Source organism: Peromyscus leucopus, chromosome 13 (assembly GCF_004664715.2).
Source record: "Peromyscus leucopus breed LL Stock chromosome 13, UCI_PerLeu_2.1, whole genome shotgun sequence".
Lineage (NCBI taxonomy): Eukaryota > Metazoa > Chordata > Mammalia > Rodentia > Cricetidae > Peromyscus > Peromyscus leucopus.
Genome location: NC_051074.1, coordinates 29,214,804 through 29,232,762, shown reverse-complemented (window position 1 = coordinate 29,232,762; position 17,959 = coordinate 29,214,804). Strand labels below are relative to the sequence as shown.

At 39.9% G+C, this 17,959-nt stretch overlaps 1 protein-coding gene across 2 annotated transcripts in view; it reads right to left on the bottom strand.

The window, feature by feature from the left end:
* Positions 1-17,959, bottom strand: part of Yes1 (YES proto-oncogene 1, Src family tyrosine kinase) — a 69,368-nt gene that overhangs the window by 30,751 nt on the left and 20,658 nt on the right. For both annotated transcript variants that reach the window (XM_028874093.2, XM_028874092.2), the window contains exons 2-3: positions 4,942-5,214; positions 711-810 (exon numbers count right to left, since the gene is read on the bottom strand). In XM_028874093.2, the coding sequence (XP_028729926.1) occupies positions 711-810; positions 4,942-5,206 (365 nt within the window). In that variant the 5' untranslated portion in view covers positions 5,207-5,214. The remainder of the gene's footprint in view (positions 1-710; positions 811-4,941; positions 5,215-17,959) is intronic.

Below are 17,959 nucleotides of genomic sequence, written 5' to 3'. Positions count from 1 at the left end.
TAAAACAACAATAAAGAGAAACATGACTAGAAGCAAAGAAGACCATAAGTATGTGCTTTGAGAAGTTACAAAGTATTTGTTATGCTTGTTAATGAAATTATGAAATCTGCTGCATAACAAGCATCAAATTTTCTATGGCAGACCGCTAAATGACAAAGTCTAAGAGTAAACATAAGAAAAACACAATTTGGTAAGTTTCAGAGTACAAGGTTTCCATGTCCTAGCCACTCCCCCAACAAATAAGGTTTTAAAGTCATCTGGTATTTATATAAATACAGATTTTACTTCCTAAAGATCTTTTTATAAGGGGCATCATTTTGGAGACAGGAACTTGGTAGGTATGCAGCCCATGTTGACTTGGAATTCACTATGCAGCCTAGGCTAGCCTCAAACTCAAGAACTTTTTGTCTTAGCCTCTCTAGTGCTGTGATTATAGGTTAGTGCCACCACACCTAGAAAGAACTCTTTCTTCTAAAATCTCTGTTTACAGACTAACTCCATAAGCACAATTTGCAAAAGTAGTAACTTCTGCTTGTAGCAATATATTATCCAATGTGTCTCAAGAAGCCAAATGCATCATCATCTAACCCAAAGACAAAGATCCGTACCCCACCACTCTCATCTCCACATCATCAACTCCATCAGTGGTTCAATGCAGAGACCAGATTCCTCTCTTACCAAAAAAAAAAAAAAAAATACACAAAACTTACGTATTGTTAATTATTTGAAATCTTTCACCCTTCTTAAAGGAAAGGTCTTCTGTAGTTCTAGCTTCATAATCATATAAGGCCACAAATATAGTGACACCACCTGGCACAGGAAAAAAAGACCAAGGTAAATGATAAACCTGAAATGCATGAAAGAAATAAACAATTACTGCTAATAAAAGCTTAGGCTCAGTATCCTCCTTGCTCTAGTATTTAGTATTCATTTTTTTAGAAGCTGGGTTTTGATAAGATGTTCTCCTAAGGCTTCCTGTAAAACCACATACTGTACTGTATAAATTCTAAAATACTATAAACTCTGAAATAACTATAATTTCACTTCTGAAACAATATGTATAGCCTGAAAAAGCAGCCACATTGCAGATCAATTCTTTGGGAGGGGAAAGCACACAGACTACTGGTGCCTGCCTTCAATTCCTTACCTCAAACATGAAGACATTTCCATCTACAACCATTAACAGCAATCATTAAGGTTTTCTTAAAGTTCACTTTATACTTAAAAATGAAAATGTCATATTTGTCTTAAAAGTTAAGGGCATGGTTAATATGAATTATATAGTACAAATTTAAAAAGTTGTCAGATATAGCAATGTGTGAATATAGTTAAAAGATAAGCATATTTAATATCTAATCTATTATGTGCAATCAGAATAACAGAGCATATATACAATAAAAATGACATTGCAGTGTTTAGAATACTTAATAGTAGGTATTCTAGTTTTGAAAATTATATCACTTTTTAAAGATGTATATATTTATCATGTATAATAAAATGTTTTGAAACATGAATAAATTATGGAATGGTTAAATCAGGTTATATTATTTATTCATCTTTTTAGGCAAGAAACTTAAAACTTACTTTTACCAATTTTCAATACAATTTGTTGTTACTAAGTAGTCACAAGGTTGTACAATGAAATTCTTGTACTTATTCCTACTGAAAATTTATATCTTTTTACCAACTTTTTTCTGAGAAGGGTGTGAGAAGATCAAATCCTTAGCCTCCTACATGCAAGATCAGCCCTAGGCTATACTTTTAGACCTGACCTCTGACAAACATATTCTTTTTGAGACAAGGCTTCACTCTGTGGACCAGGCTGGCATTCAACTCATAGAGATCTGCCTGCCTCTGCCTCCTGAGTGCTGGGATTAAAGACGTGTGTCACTACATCCAGCTGACCAACATAGTCTTAACTCAATTATGTATAAACTCTATCTTGTATAGTTCAATTGATTTGCTGCATTCATTACTAGTTTACATCCATCAGTATTTTTTTTAAATGGGAGAGAGAAAAAGCAGGTAGTATAACTACAAATGAGTAATAAATACAAATACTGTGACATGGAAAATGCATGGAAACGACATGGAAAATAAAAATTACTGCATCTAAATACAAAGTAGGAGAAAAGCAAAAGTATAAGAACACATTCATACATAGCATCAGCTCACTCAGCTGGTTTCTCCTCTAAGCTTTAGTCATCAATCAACTTGCTTATTTGACATCTCTACTTCAACGTCTAGCAAGGATTCAAAATTTATAATAAATTAAGCTCTTGATTTTTCTCCTTTAATTTGTATTTGCCCAAGTCATTTTTCTCTGAGGAAAGGGGAGTGTAATGATGTCGGGACTGTTAGTTCTAGCTCTGAAATAGATGATTTACCTACTTCCCACTTCTACTGTGGCCACCTCTCATTAGGAATGCTGGCATCAGAAACTACCTTCCTAACCTGCTTCTACTCTGCTTCACTGTCATCCATTCTTCACACAGCTACTAGAGTTTTAATTACTTTCCAAGATTTATTTTTATTTAAGTGTATGTGTATATGAGTGTAAGCCATATATGTACAGGTGCCTGAGGAGGCCAGAGGGTGTTGAGCTGGAGTTACAGGTAGTTTTGAGCTTCCTGACATGGATGCTTGGAACCAAACTCAGGTCCTCTGGAAGAGCATCCAGTGCTCTAAACTGCTGAGCCACCTCTACAGTCCCTAGAGTGTTTTTAAAGAGGAAACCCAACAAGCAAAATCCTTTCCTTAAATCTCAAAGCTTCTTTCTAGATCTGAATAACACTCAAACAACCCTGTCTATATAGCCTATGGTCCTAAGTAATTACAGTGTCCTGTCCAACTGTCTAGCCTTGTACAATTCTTCCATTTGTGTTCATTGGTCTTCAAAAGTTCCAAGTACATTTATACTTTTTGACTTTGCGATTGCTAATTTTGTAATTTTGCTCCTTCTTTCTCATAGGTCATATCTATCAATTAAGTATCAGTTCAAGTGGGTCCTTCACCAATCATCTTGTTTTTGCCTGCACAATACTTAAACACTAATGATCACTGTTTATTCACTAATTATTATTCAAGCATTATAATATAAACTTCACCAGGTTCAGAAACTTCATTTATGTTGCTCACCTCTCTATGTCTTGTACAAGACATTCTGGTCCCCCCACCCCATTTTTTAGCTACTAAATGAACACCCATGAATGGAATATTTCAAATAAGTAAATAGCTTTAAGTATTGGAGGTGGATCTGGGAAGAGTTAGGTGAAGGATTGTGGGAAGTGAAAAGGATCAAAATACATTGTATGCATGCATGAAATTCACAACGAATAGAAATACAGTATTTTTAAAAATTGCTTTAAGTAACTAAAGGAATGTCTTTTTGTATCAACATTTATTTACTCTAGCCATTTTTATTTACTACCTTTCCCAAGTAATTTCAAGGCTTGTGTTAACTATCAGAAATAGCACCATGGTCACTTGTTGGCTGAGATCAGAATTGTGATCAACTGTGATGTCTACCACTCTCCAAATGCTATCTAAAAGATCTAGTGTATTAAAGTTCTTTGGCTACTTCTACTGGTCCAGAAGTGAGCAGACTGAGGAAGACAAATGTACATACAGTCCATGCTTGTGGAAGAGACTTCCTCTTTTTGCCCCCATTGATAATTAATAAGGACAGGAGCCATTCCATTTGTCCTGGGTACCTGTTTACACCCAAAGCTAAGGTGGGCACTCCAAAGATTAGAGAAGAGAGATGAAAGTAACATCAGGCCTTGCTGACATTATAGAACCCTCATATCAGGGAATCCTGGAGATCACTCTTTTCTAAGCCAGCTGTGCTTTGTTATTTTAAGAGAAAAGCATCCTAATGTGGGACGTTGAGCAAATGAGTTTATTTTCTTTCTTTTTAAAATCGACACTTTTAGGACTACCTGATTCCACAGAAAGATTGTCAACTATCACTTCTTGCCATCTTCTGAAAGGAAATGACAATGTAATAAATGGAGTTCTGGACTAGGGTACTAAATCTGTTGCTTATCAACTGTGACTCTGGAGGAAAACTATCTGAACTCTAAGCTTCAGGATTTTCCTTTTTAAAATCAGCACCCGGGCCAGTGGGAGGGCTTAGCTAATAAAGGTGTTTGCTGCCAACACTGATGACCTCAGTTCAATCCCCAGAACCAACATGTGGAAGGAGAAAATGGACTGACTCCTGCAAATTGTCCTCTGACTTCCACATGTACACTATGGGGCATGCAGGAGTGCACACACAAAATAAATAAATAAATACAATAAACTCAGTATCTGATAGAAAACAGTGTGCTATTTTAATAAACTAACATATATTAACATTTATCAAATAAATAAACAGCACTTTACAGTTCTAAAGAGCTAACAAATTACTGGGGTACAGAAAGAAGGACGTTTTTAAAATTTCTGTATTCTCAGTGTCTGCCACACAGTAGATTCTCAATAATTACTTAGATAATGAGTTAATGAAACAATTTATGGTATAATTCAGTAAATAGTCACAGTCAGTTCTCATAAAATTTCCCAGAACCCTATTATATATATATTAAGACTTCAGGGCTGGAGATACAGCTCCATGCTTGCCTAGCATGTTATGCTGGAGGCCTTGCTTTTGATCCCCAGCTCCACCAAAAAAAAAAGAAAAGAAAAAGAAAGAGAGAGAGAGAGAGAGAGAGAGAGAGAGAGAGAGAGAGAAAGAAAGAAAGAAAGAAAGAGAAAGAAAGACCTGAAAATTTGAGGGTGGTGCAGCTACAGAGTCAGACTGCCTTTTGTTACAGACTTTATTTGCTCACACAATTTTTTGGGAAATTTGCTAAAAAGGAAGTTTCCCTAACAGTGGCCAGACCTGATGTATGTAAAGCCCAAGGTTATATTTTCTGTAACTATCCATTTAAATCTCACCTGTTAAACTCGTAGGATATGAACTTGGCACCACTGAGAACGAGGAAGACGTGCCTCCAAAAGGAGTCACCCCAGAGGACCCTCCAAATGGTGTCATGGAAAGACTGTTAAAATTGACCGGTGCTCCCTTTGTGGAAGAGGTCGGGGCAACTGTGGTGTGTTCTGTTCCATAATGATTGGCACTTGTGCTTACAGGCTCTGGAGGGTTTTCCGGTGTGTATTTAATGGCTGGACTTTTGTTTTCTTTACTTTTAATGCAGCCCATTATCAAATCTGCAGAGGCAATAAGGCAAGTATTTGAGAATTAGTTAACATACAGGGAACTTCAAAAAGATACAATTGGGTAGGGCAGTTGCTGACTTTAATCCTAGCACTCCGGAGGCAGAGGCAGGCGGAACTCTGTTTGAGGCCAGCCTGGTCTACAGAGCTAGTTCCAGGACAACCAGGGCTACACAAAGAAACGCTGTCTGGAAAAACAAAGTAAAACAAACACACAAGCAAACATATGAAAGAGTAATTAACAAGAACATGTGTTCGACCTCCCAGCCAACACAAATTTTTTTGTAGTTTTTTTTTCCTTTTTTATTTTATTTTACAATACCATTCAGTTCTACATATCAGCGGATTCCCTTGCTCTCCCCCCTCCCCTGCCCCCCTCCTCTTCCCTCCAGCCCACCCCCATTCCAACCTCCTCCAGGGCAAAGCCTCCCAAGGACTGAGATCAACCTGGTAGACTCAGTCCAGGCAGGTCCAGTCCCCTCCTCCCAGACTGAGCCAAGTGTCCCTGCATAAGCTCCAGGTTTCAAACAGCCAACTCATGCAATGAGCACAGGACTTGGTCCCACTGCCTAGTTGCCTCCCAAACTGATCAAGCCAATCAACTGTCTCACCTATTCAGAGGGCCTGATTCAGCTGGGGGCCCCTCAGCCTTTGGTTCATAGTTCATGTGTTTCCATTCATTTGGCTTTTTTTTTTTCAATAATTGAGTAAAACCGAAATTTATTATAAGCCACAGTCGTCCTAGGGACCTCCATGCTATATATATATAGCCTCTATGGTTCTATGGGTTGTGGTCTGATTGTTCTTTATTTTATATCTAGAATCCACTTATGAGTGAGTACATACCATGACTGTCTTTCTGGGTTTGGGTTACCTCACTCAGGATGATTTTTTCTAGTTCCATCCATTTGCCTGCAAATTTCATGCTTTCATTGGTTTTCTCTGCTGAGTAGTACTCCATTGTGTATATGTACCACATTTTTTTCATCCATTCTTCCATTGACGGGCATCTAGGTTGTTTCCAGGTTCTGGCTATTACAAATAGTGCTGCTATGAACATAGCTGAGCATGCATCTTTATGGTATGAATCTGCATTCCTTGGGTATATGCCCAAGAGTGGGATGGCTGGGTCTTGAGGTAGTTCGATTCCTAATTTTCTAAGAAACCGCCATACTGATTTCCACAGTGGTTGTACAAGTTTACATTCCCACCAACAGTGGAGGAGTGTTCCCTTTGCTCCACATCCTCTCCAACATTGACTGTCATTGGTGTTTTTGATCGTAGCCATTCTGACAGGTGTAAGGTGGTATCTCAGAGTCGTTTTGATTTGCATTTCTCTGATGATTAAGGATGTTGAGCATTTCTTTAAATGTCTTTCAGCCATTTGTGATTCTTGTTTTGTGAATTCTCTGTTTAGTTCTTTAGCCCATTTTTTATTGGACTGTTCAGTATTTTGATGTCTAGTTTCTTGAGTTCTTTATACACTGTGGAGATCAATCCTCTGTCAGATGTGGGGTTGGTGAAGATCTTTTCCCATTCTGTTGGCTGTCTTTTTGTCTTATTGACTGTGTCTTTTGCCCTGCAAAAGCTTCTCAGTTTTGAGAGGTCCCATTTATTAATTGTTGTGCTCAGGGTCTGTGCTGGCCAACACAAATTTTATGTTACCTTTTTTGATTATCACTTTGGAAAAGTCGAACTCAATACTTAAGGCTAAATTTTATCCAAAAATTATTAATACCCACAAAATACATTAAACTGTAAAAATATATTAGTATAACAAATTTATAAAATTATCTAAATACAAAGTCTAAGTATTATGGAACTGTTTGTAACTAAAGTCTGAAAGAATGGCAGTCATATCAAGAGTTTAAAATATGAAAGAAAACACTATTTTAAATCTGATAGTGGGCTAATGGTGAAATGTTTTATCCGTTCATAAAAGGTTACTGTAATTACTGACCACCCATTTCCTCTGGCAGTTTCCTTAATTATTTCCTACTTTTATGCAGTATGACTTTAGCTAGGTGCTTGATTACCTCCTAAGACACTCCTCTATGTCTACATCTGTTGTGGGATATTTGTGCACTGTGTGAAGATGTGCCACTGTGATTGGTTTAATACAAAACTGAACAGCCAATAGCTATGCAGGAGAGGTTAGGCAGGACTTTCTGGCAGAGAGTGGAACTCAGGGGATCAATCACACAGCATTAGCCAATGAGACATTGAAGGAGTTGGATGTACAGAATGGAGGAGAGGTTAAGAGACACGTGGCAGAATCCAGATTAATAGAAATGGGTTAATTTAAGTTATAAGAGCTAGTGAGACAAGTATAAGCTATGGCCAAGTTTTCATAATAATAATAAGTATTGGGGGCTGGTGGTACAAGGAAAGTCCAACCAGACTCGTTACACACATCCTCTCCCTTGAAGAGCCACACACTTTCCTTTGCTCACCTATGAAGTCTTCTATTAGTATTCCTGACGACTTCTCCCATTTCCTCTTAATATGTTCTTGGTCCTTATAGTGAATATAAATAATTTTCTTCATGTCCCCTCTTCCTTAGTCAAATTGTCATCTAAATCCTGATTATTTTACTTTTTATATACCTCTTTTTCCCCTCTTTTGTCCACCTACTTATCCTTTTCAATATCACAGGACAGACCACCACTGTCAGTCCAGTTCCATCAACACATGACATTGACACACAGAAGCCACTACTGCTGTCCATCTCATTTCAAATGTTAAAAATGTAAGGTATGCTTTATTTTAAAGTAACTATCAGGTGTAAACTGTTAATATTCTGACCCGCCCCTTAAAATCCCCCCCCCCTTGGGGCCATCCCACCGCTGCATCTGCCCAGCATGCCAGCATGTTTCCCTGCACACACAGGATACCCTCGGGGTCCCCATGCATAATTCATAACCTTGGTGCCCAACGTCTCCGGGCAATCCCACTTCCTTCTCTTGCCCACCAGCAGTCTGACAAGCTCTGGGATCCTGTACCACCCACCATTTTTTCGGCTGGAGCACTGATGGGGACGCTTCACCCTACTGGATCAGTAAGATTCCTCCCTTCCCTTCTGGCCATTTTCCCACAAATGAGCATTTGTCTTGTTTTACTTGCTGGTACCACGTGTCTGTCAACCCCGGCACCTATGTGACAGCATATGGAGATGGCCTGTGCCCACTCAATTCTATGGCCCATAGCCTCTGTTATGACGGTGCATTGGCTATCTTGCGCCATTATCGTTGGCCCTCGTTGACCCTCTGGGATGCTAGAGGTCAGTCTGCTAGGCCTTATACCTCACTGTGGAAAACTGTGCCTACCCCATCCCAGCTCCCTCCTGGTCCACTGGCCCATGCTCCTCCAGTCTCTGCTAATCTGGCAGTACTTGCTAATTTCATTAAGCTGTAACTGGGAAACCTGTATATTCAGATTTAAGTCATATATATATGCTCTCAAAGTTATAAATACATCTAACAGATTTTGTTCCCCCAGTCCTCAAACACATGTAAAGACCTGAGAACGTGGCATTTAATATAAAAGCCTTTTTATGATAAAGAGACATGTCAGCTCCTGGCAGCATCCTGTATCATCTCCATGGCTGCAGAAGAACTTCCACCTGGAAGCTTATGGCAAGGCTGGCTATGCAGAGAAAAGCTGAGATCCTGTCCAGACTGTGAATAAGAGGCACAACGGAGGGCCGAGTGCCCCATACTGCAAAGTCAAGGTGGGTCAGTCTCCCCAAATTTCTAATCCACAGAAAAAAATCTGTCAGATCTTCTGGGGCCTTTGGGACTTCTGTCCCCTTGAAGACCACGAAGAGACTTAGGACTGCTGCCTAGGTAGCTGGAAAGCTGTCTCACTTCTCCTTAAATTTATCCTTCTCAGATCGGATGATGTTTGATGACCAGGGTATCAGTTTAACAGCCCCAATCCCAAGATTTTATATATATATATACACTCTCTCCAAATACAGACAGGTATGCCTCATTCACAGACTTCATGGTACAGAGTAGACTGGTTTCAGATATAATTCCAGAGGTACAAAGTTTTAATACTGATAAATGCAGCTTTGATAAACAAATAGAACATTGACTACAAAGAGTTCTTAAGAGTCCTTAAATGGATTTTTATCCCTTCTGCCATGATGTAAATCCATTTCAGCTGTCTTACAGATACCTACAGGCTCCTGGGAAAAGTTGTGCTAACTGCATCAAGAAATCTGGTCTAATGAAAACTAACAATCTCCATAGTTCATTTCTGACCCCACCTATTTTTTGAGCCTATTTTGCAGATTCATTGTTCCTGCCTGACCTCCAGGGAAATAGCAGATGCCATGGCTTCAAAACTCTTGATTTGGTGTGCCATTTCCCCCCAAGCTCCTGGAACACCACTGCTGCAACCTGCCTCCTCAGCTCCCTCAAGGAACATTCCTTAGATCTTCCACCATGCTCTTCCCTCCCACTTTACTCTTTGTCAGCTTGAAGCAGTCTCGGGAATTCAGCGCCCTTGTTCCCCCACTTAGTTCCATAACTCATCTCTTTTTATAATAATCAAAACGGAGTAATGGTAATATGCTGACCCACCCCTTGAAATTCCCTTCACTTGGGGCTGCCCTGCATCCTGATATAAAGGAAAAACCCTTCCCCTTCCTCTCTCTCTTTCTCTCCACTCCCATAAGATGTACACCCCTCAATCCTTCTCTCTCTCTCTCTTCCTCTCTCTCTCTCTCTCTCTCTCTCTCTCTCTCTCTCTCTCTCTCTCTCTCTCTCTCTCTCTCTCTTTTTCCTGTGGTGACATATTGTGTACCCTAATAAACTTGCCTGATGATCAGAGGGCAGAGCCAGCCACTAGATTAGACATAGAGGCCAGCCAGTGAAGGCACACACCTTTAACCCCAGCACTTGAGATCTCATGCCTTTGCTTGGGAAGCACACACACGCCTTAAATCCCAGGAAGTAATATGGCAGAGCAGGGAAGGGTATATAAGGTGTGAAGAAACAGGAACTCTCTCTTTAGGCTGAGGATGTCGTAGAGGTAAGAACTGGTGTCTGGCTGCTCTGCTTCTCTCATCTTTCAGCTTTCACCCTGACATCTGGCTCTGGCTTTTTATTAAAAGACTATCTAAGATTCGAACAACACTTTCTCTCTCTCCACTGCCTCATCCCTATCTTTTCTTTCTCTCTCTACTATAATAAACCATTTCCACGCAAATGCCGTGTCTGGGTTGTAAATGTCCACCCGTCACCTCACCCGTCATCCCACCGCCATGCCTACATGGCATGGGTCACCCGCCAGCCTGCTGCTGCATCTGCCCAGCATGCCAGCATGTTTCCCTGAACATGTGGGATACCCTTGGGGTTCCCCGTGCATAATTCATAACATAAACAAGAGTTAAAAGACATTTGGTGATGACTAGGGGGTGGGGAGTGGGGGTTTGGTGGTGAGATGGTTTAATGCAATGGTTCTCAACCTGTGGGTATCAGCCACTTTGGTAACCCCCAATCTCCAAAAATATTTACATTAGTAACAAACTTAGTTATAAAGTAGCAATGAAAATAATTTTATGGTTGGGGTCACCACAACATGAGGAACTATATTAAAGGATCGCATCACCAAGAAGGTTGAAAACCACTGGTTTAGTGGGTAAATGAACTTGCCACTCAAAATGGGCATGGTGGCAAACACCTTTAATCCCAGCACTCAGGGAGGCAGAGGCTGGTGGATCTGAGTCCAAGGCCAGTCTGGTCTACAAACTGAGTTCCAGGCCAGCCAGGGCTATTACACAATCTGATCCCAATCTGATGAACAGACTTCCTTCCATTCCAGGAACTCATCAGCCAGATGTAGTGGTGTACATCTGTAATTCCAGCACTCCTACTGTAAAATGGGAGGCAAAGACAGAAAAATAAATGGAAAACTTGTGGGCCTGCTGGCATGGAATACTCAGCACAGGAAAAACAAGACAGACATTGCCTCAACAAGGCAGGAGGCATTTTGCAATTAAAAAGAAAAAGTTTTAAATTGCTAATTTCATGTATAAGGGTGTTTTGTCTGCATGTATGCCTGTGCACCATGTGTATGCCTGGTGCACACAGACACCTGGAACTGGAGTTATAGGCATTGTGAGTTTCCACGCAGGTGTGGGAATCAAACCCAGGACGTCTGTAAGAGCAGTCAATGCTCTTAACCACTGAGCCATCTTTTCAGTCAAATATCTGACTTTTTCTCTTTTTGTTCCGTTTAAAGAACAGACTCTTGAAAGTTGTTCTCTGATCTTTACATGTGTATCATGGTTCACATGAATATACACACAATAAATGCAGGTTTTCAAAAGGCCAGATTTTATTTTATGGATTGCTTTGAGTTCCATACTACTAACTTGAGAGGTATATGTTAACATAAATCATTAGACCACAAGAGGAGATGGGCTCTTTTTAAAAAAGACCCCACACAAAGTATAAGAAACAAAATACTGTGAAATCTGAAAAGTGATAGAAGGGAGAGAGGTACAAAATATCATAGAACACAAGAGCATTTAAGTGAAGCCCTGAATGCTGAGGGAAGGAAGAGAGGTGTAAAGGAAGGGAGTATGTAGAGTATGAACTTATTTAAGAATGAAAATTATGGAAATCCTTCCTCTCAGATACTATCACAGTTTTTACATAAAATGCTCCCCCCAATTAATGGAGGTATAATTTACATACATTCAAATGCACCCATTTGTATGAGAGGTTCAATTGTGTTTTGGCAAATGTGTAAAATTTCACAACAAACACTATAATCACAACATACAATGGTTTTATCATCCCTACCTCAGACAATTTCCAACCATAGCCCTAGGTACCACTAATCAGTTGCTATTAATTAAAGATTCATCTTTTCTAGTGTTTCACATAGAGGGAATCACAAAAGCAGTCTTTTGTATCTTTTAAAAATCAAATACTGTGTATCTGAGATAGCTCCACAATGTTACAGATATAATCAACTCATTAATTTTTTATTGAAATTTGCTTGTTAAATGAGTTATTTATTCCAGTTTTGGGATATAAATATTCCAGCAAATCTCTGGGTTATTTTTTTCTCCCCAGCCTCAGCAACAGGTAGGAATGGAACTATTTGGTCATATGAGATGAAATTAAAGACTCCTTTGCTCTATGAAGGTATTTATCCATTTTCTATATAATGTGATCTACTATAAGCCCTCACACAGTCATGTGAATTCCAGTTGCTTTACATATATAACACTTCTTCCTTCCTTCCTTCCTTTCTCAAAAAGCCATGATACATATATATGTATCTGGACAGATGTAAACATCAATATAGCTACCATTTCACTCTATTTAGAAAGCTTTACAATTGACACCTACTGATATCAAAAGGAAGCCAATAATACAAAATGTATCTGGATGAGTTGATGTTAAATACATTTACTACAAAACTATTAAAAACCATTAGAACAAGAAGTTTTTTGTTTTTTTTTTTTTTTTTTGGTTTTTCGAGACAGGGTTTCTCTGTGTAGCTTTGCGCCTTTCCTGGAACTCACTTGGTAGCCCAGGCTGGCCTCGAACTCACAAAGATCCGCCTGGCTCTGCCTCCCGAGTGCTGGGATTAAAGGCGTGCGCCACCACCGCCCGGCTAGAACAAGAAGTTAACCACTGAGTTCTAGTTTAGTGGTGGAGACCTGAGTTACTACCAAACAATCTTACCAACTATCTAATTTGCCTCATTAGAGAGGTTTTTTTTCTTTTTTAACTGCAGTAGACAACAGTTAATATAGAGCCTCACAACTAGTTAAAGTGCAGAGAATGAATGGCCATGGAGTGTTTAGTCCCAAGTATGGTATCTGGAACCCCCCCCCCCCTGCAAGGTTCAGGGCCTATCAGGAAGAGGGGAGTTGGAAAGACTAAGTCAGAGGCTGGAAAGGGCTACTGTGAAGTAAGAGTTTTCTGGATATGACCGGGTCATTGATAACCTGAACTATAGCAACTGTAGCTGCCTGCACAAGATCTGGAGAGGAAAATTCCAGCATTGATGGGGATCCACTTATGATGCCCATTGCCTAGCCGAAAGCTATTAGCAGTTGACTGTGAGTGGGAGTCAGGTGTCTTTAGGTATGTGGCCTCTAGTAGCTTGCCAATGGTTTGGTGGATGGCCCTACACCCAAGTACACAGGGACAGCTCCTCTTACTGGATTCAATAGGTTATATATGGAGGAGGAGGGGCACAAAGTTGAAAGAGAGATGAAGGGACCCAGGAGCCAGTATGATCAAATACAGTATATACATGTTTAAAATCTATCTTGTTTCAAAATCCTGTAAGAAATAAAGTTGTGGCAGTACTAAGAAATGTTGCTGGGTATTGAAATAGCCAACCACTTGTTTTCAAATCTCTAGCCTCCAAATACTGCCTGCCTCCCAACATTTATTCCAGCAAATTCAACTTCCTGGTTTCTCACCTTTACTTAAAATATAACCCAAATATTTTTATTGCTTGCTAATTCCATTAATTTAAAATTTGGGAGGCCTGTCCATCAGTTCTCTCCCTAGCACCCCATAGGGCTTCGTAGAAACCAGACAATAGAACCTGACCCTTGATCTGGCATTCCAGGGTAACTTCCCATTTTCTGCTTATTTTCCAGCAATAGTCTTGGGGTTTAGAGAAAGACCAACAAGAGCTTATCTGAGAAAATTAAGAGGCAGAGATACATACTCCTGTAAGGAGAGACAACAGGGTGTTGAAAAGCCACGCACAAGAAAGAAAAGATGGTTTTTTGAAACCTTAAGTAATTCTGGCTGGAAGTACAGCATAAGAAGAGGAAGAGAAGCAATGAAGTCAAATACCTCTAGTAAAGATGCTGAATTGGGGTGGGGATGTAGCTCAGTTTGGTAAGATGGCTTGCCTTGCACTCACCAGGTCCTGCCTTTGATCTCGGCCCCACATAAAGCCAGGCATGGTGGTACACATCTATAATTGCAGCACACACGAGGAGATGAGGCAGAAGATCAAAATTTCCATCATTCTCAGCTACACAGTGAGTTAAAAGCCAGCCTAGCCTACAGGAGACCCTGTCTCAAAAACTCTTGTTTCCTCCCACAAATCACATTTTATGTGTTCATTTAAACTTTCTTTTAAAAGAAATCAATGAACTGTAACTTAGGTCTAAGCAATTTTACAGAACAACCAACCTAATATTTATATTTCTCCTAGACTCAAACATAGCGTAAGTTTTAGAAATAGTTTTCCTACATCAATTCTGTAACTCAAAGTTTTTCAACTTTCTAAATATCAGAATTTCCTTAGCTGGGCATGGAGGCACATGTTTTTAAACCCAGCACGGAGGAGCAGAAGCAGGTGGATTTCTTAGTTTCAGACCAGCCAGGGCTACACAATGGAAACTCTGTCTCAAGAAATTAATAAAACAACTCTTTTAAATAATTCACTTATTAGAACCTGCTTTATAAGAGTGTTTTGGTAAAGCTGGAATGAATTTGAGGTAGGTTTTTTATTGGCCAGAAGCTGGAATAGAGTATCATGATATACAGTATGCTAAGTTCACTTAAAAATAGTATTTTACATGATGATAGTAATTTTTATCTCCCCAGTTTTATTTCCCACACAATCCTAACCGGTCACTAGGAGGAATAGAGATAGCTACTATATATTACATGTGAAAAACGTGGAGCTGAGGAAAGCTGTCTTCTTAAAGGAGATGTAGCTGAGTGGGAACCCAGGTTTTCTGCCATCTAAACTACATGTTTTCCTACTATTCACATACCCTCTAGGGAAGCCTTGTGTACATTTCATATTCATAATGTTCATAGATAAGTTATGAAATATTAGCTCTTTGTAAAACTTTATAAATAGGGTAACTTTATTGGCAGCCAGCTTCATTATTTGGTCAACACAAATCCACTCACTTTGAAAACAGCCTCCCACCTCTCACCAGGAACTTGTCCCTTTATTATTAGTAATAGAGACTAAAAACTCTCAGACTTAACACTTTTGAACTTTTTAAAAGGATTTAAATGTACAGTCTTTCCAATTTTAGCAAGCTAACCAATTGTGACATCACATGTTGTAACCAGCTAGAGGATTAAGTTGTAGTTTGGCATTTTGCCCAGACAGTTCCAGTTTATAACAAAGTTCTAAATCTTTAAGAAAGCCTTCAGAAGGCTAGAGATTAGGTAGAGTATGTGCCTAACATGTGTAAGACAATGGGTTCAGTCTGCAGTATTAAAGCAAAACAAAACTTATAGGAATTAATTTATAAACTTACTTTTAAAAGATATAAAACAAGCAATCTCTACCAGTCAAGCAATTCAATGGATTATAAATAGTCAATGATTTGTCTCTGGTTTCATTTTAAAACCTCCTTTAGTCCAAAGCACAAAGGACAGGCAGGACCATAAAACAGAAAACGGAGAGGAGGAAGTGGCAGGCTGCTATGGGGTATGTACACTGTCTCCTAAAAGCAAACAAAGAACTTAATTAATTTTCCAAGAGTCTCTTTAAAGACAGAAAAACGTGATCTATGGAAAACGGAGTTTGCAGGGCTCACTCTGGGAACAAATCCCTCCCCTCAGCACACACACTTTAGATACACAAACAACTGACCTTGAGGAAACAAGCCTTCCCAAGCTAAGTCCTTGGAGCTTCCTGGTTTCTTTTCTGACCTTCCTGCCTCCACTTACCATGCACTGGGATACAGGCCAGTGCCACCAGGCCCAGTTCACAGCTTCTTTAATGAAGCCTTTAACAGACTGCCCTGAGAAGGACCTGACCTGATAGACAATATGCAAAGAACTGTAAATAATTCATAATTTATTTTCTCCTGTGGGATATAATTTTTAAAAACTTTCAAATTGCCAGGTGGTGGTGGCACACGCCTTTAACCCCAGCACTCAGGAGACAGAGGCAGGTGGATCTCTGTGAATTCAAGGCCAGCCTTTCTACAGAGTCAGTTCTAAGACAGGCACCAAAAAACTACACAGAGAAATTCTGTCTTGAAAACAAACAACAACAACCTTTCAAATTAATGTAAAGCCTCAAGATCTAAAAATTTGACTATTGTTCTGATAAGGGAACAAAGTGATGATGACGACTCTTAATGACGTTCTGCTGTACCCACAGATCAGTGTCTCACTCAGTCACCAGAAAGCTTTCTCCTACACTAGATGGAAACTAAAACAGAGACTCAGAACTGGACAATATACAGAGAGCGAGAGACCTTGGAACACCCAGTCCTAAATGGGATGTCTTCATCAAGCTCCTCCCTTCAGGACTCAGAGAACTATGCGGAAGAGGAGGCAAAAAGAATGTAAGAGCCAGAGGGGATGATACCAAGGAAAACAGCATCTTCCAGACACAACAGAACTGGTGCACACATGAACTCAGAGAAGGTAGCAGCATACGAGGGGCCTGCACAGGTCTAATCCAGACAGGGTCTCAGTGCTGACAGGGGGAGTAGACATCAGCGACCATTCCTAACCAAAAGGGAAAAGTAGTGTGCAGATCCAAACAAACCACACTTTAAGGGTGGGTTCCATGCTTAGTAATAGATGGAAAACAAAATGAACTCAAAGGTAATTTTGAAGATCCTTTGTTTCGTTTGGGTGTTTACTGCCTTACTGGTCATTTGCTAGTATATTATGGTTTCTGATCCTGCAATTTTATGTTGTGTGTGTGTGTGTGTGTGTGTGTGTGTGTGTGTGTGCGCGCGCGCGCGCGCGCGCACGCGCGCGCGCTTCTTGTCCTCTTTGTTTTTATTGTTGTTTATTCGTTTTGCTTTATTCTTGTTTGCTTGTTTTTTGGCCTGTCTGTTTTCTTAAGAGAGAAAAAAAGAAGGCATGGAGTTGGAAGAGTGGGAAAGTGAAGAGAATTTGGAAGGGGAAACTGAGATCAGAATATATTGCACAAAAAAATATTGTTGGGGGGGGGGTGGTGGTGGTGGTGGTGGTGGTGGTGGTGGTGGTGGTGGTGGTGGTGGTGGTGGTGGTGGTGCACACCTTTAATCCCAGCACTCGGGAGGCAGAGACAGGCAGATCTCTGTGAGTTCGAGGCCAGCCTGGTCTACAGAGTAAGTTCCAGGACAGCCAGGGCTGTTTACATGGAGAAACTGTCTTGAAAAACAAAAATAAAAAAATAAAAAAAATCAATTAAAACAACAGATCTCTAATTGATAACTATGGGAACAAAGTTAATTACCTTCAGTAAGACTTGAGACAATCATGCCGGGCGGTGGTGGCGCACGCTTTTAATCCCAACACTCGGGAGGCAGAGCCAGATCTCTGTGAGTTCGAGGCCAGCCTGGACTACAGAGTGAGTTCCAGGAAAGGCACAAAGCTATACAGAGAAACCCTGTCTTGAAAAACCACAAAAGAGCCGGGCGTGGTGGCGCACGCCTTTAATCCCAGCACTTGGGAGGCAGAGCCAGGCGGATCTCTGTGAGTTCAAGGCCAGCCTGGGCTACCAAGTGAGCTCCAGGAAAGGCGCAAAGCTACACAGAGAAACCCTGTCTCGAAAAAAACCAAAAAAAAAAAAAAAAAAAAAAAAAAGAAAAGAAAAACAAAAGAAAAAAGAAGAAAAAAAAAGAAAGACTTGAGACAATCATTAGAAATAAGTACACTTCTGGGTATCAGTCCATCAGATTTATCCCATTTTTTGAGAACTTAAAATATTCTGACATCTATAAGAACCTTTTAAAAATAAACTTTTTAAAATTTTACTTAAAAAT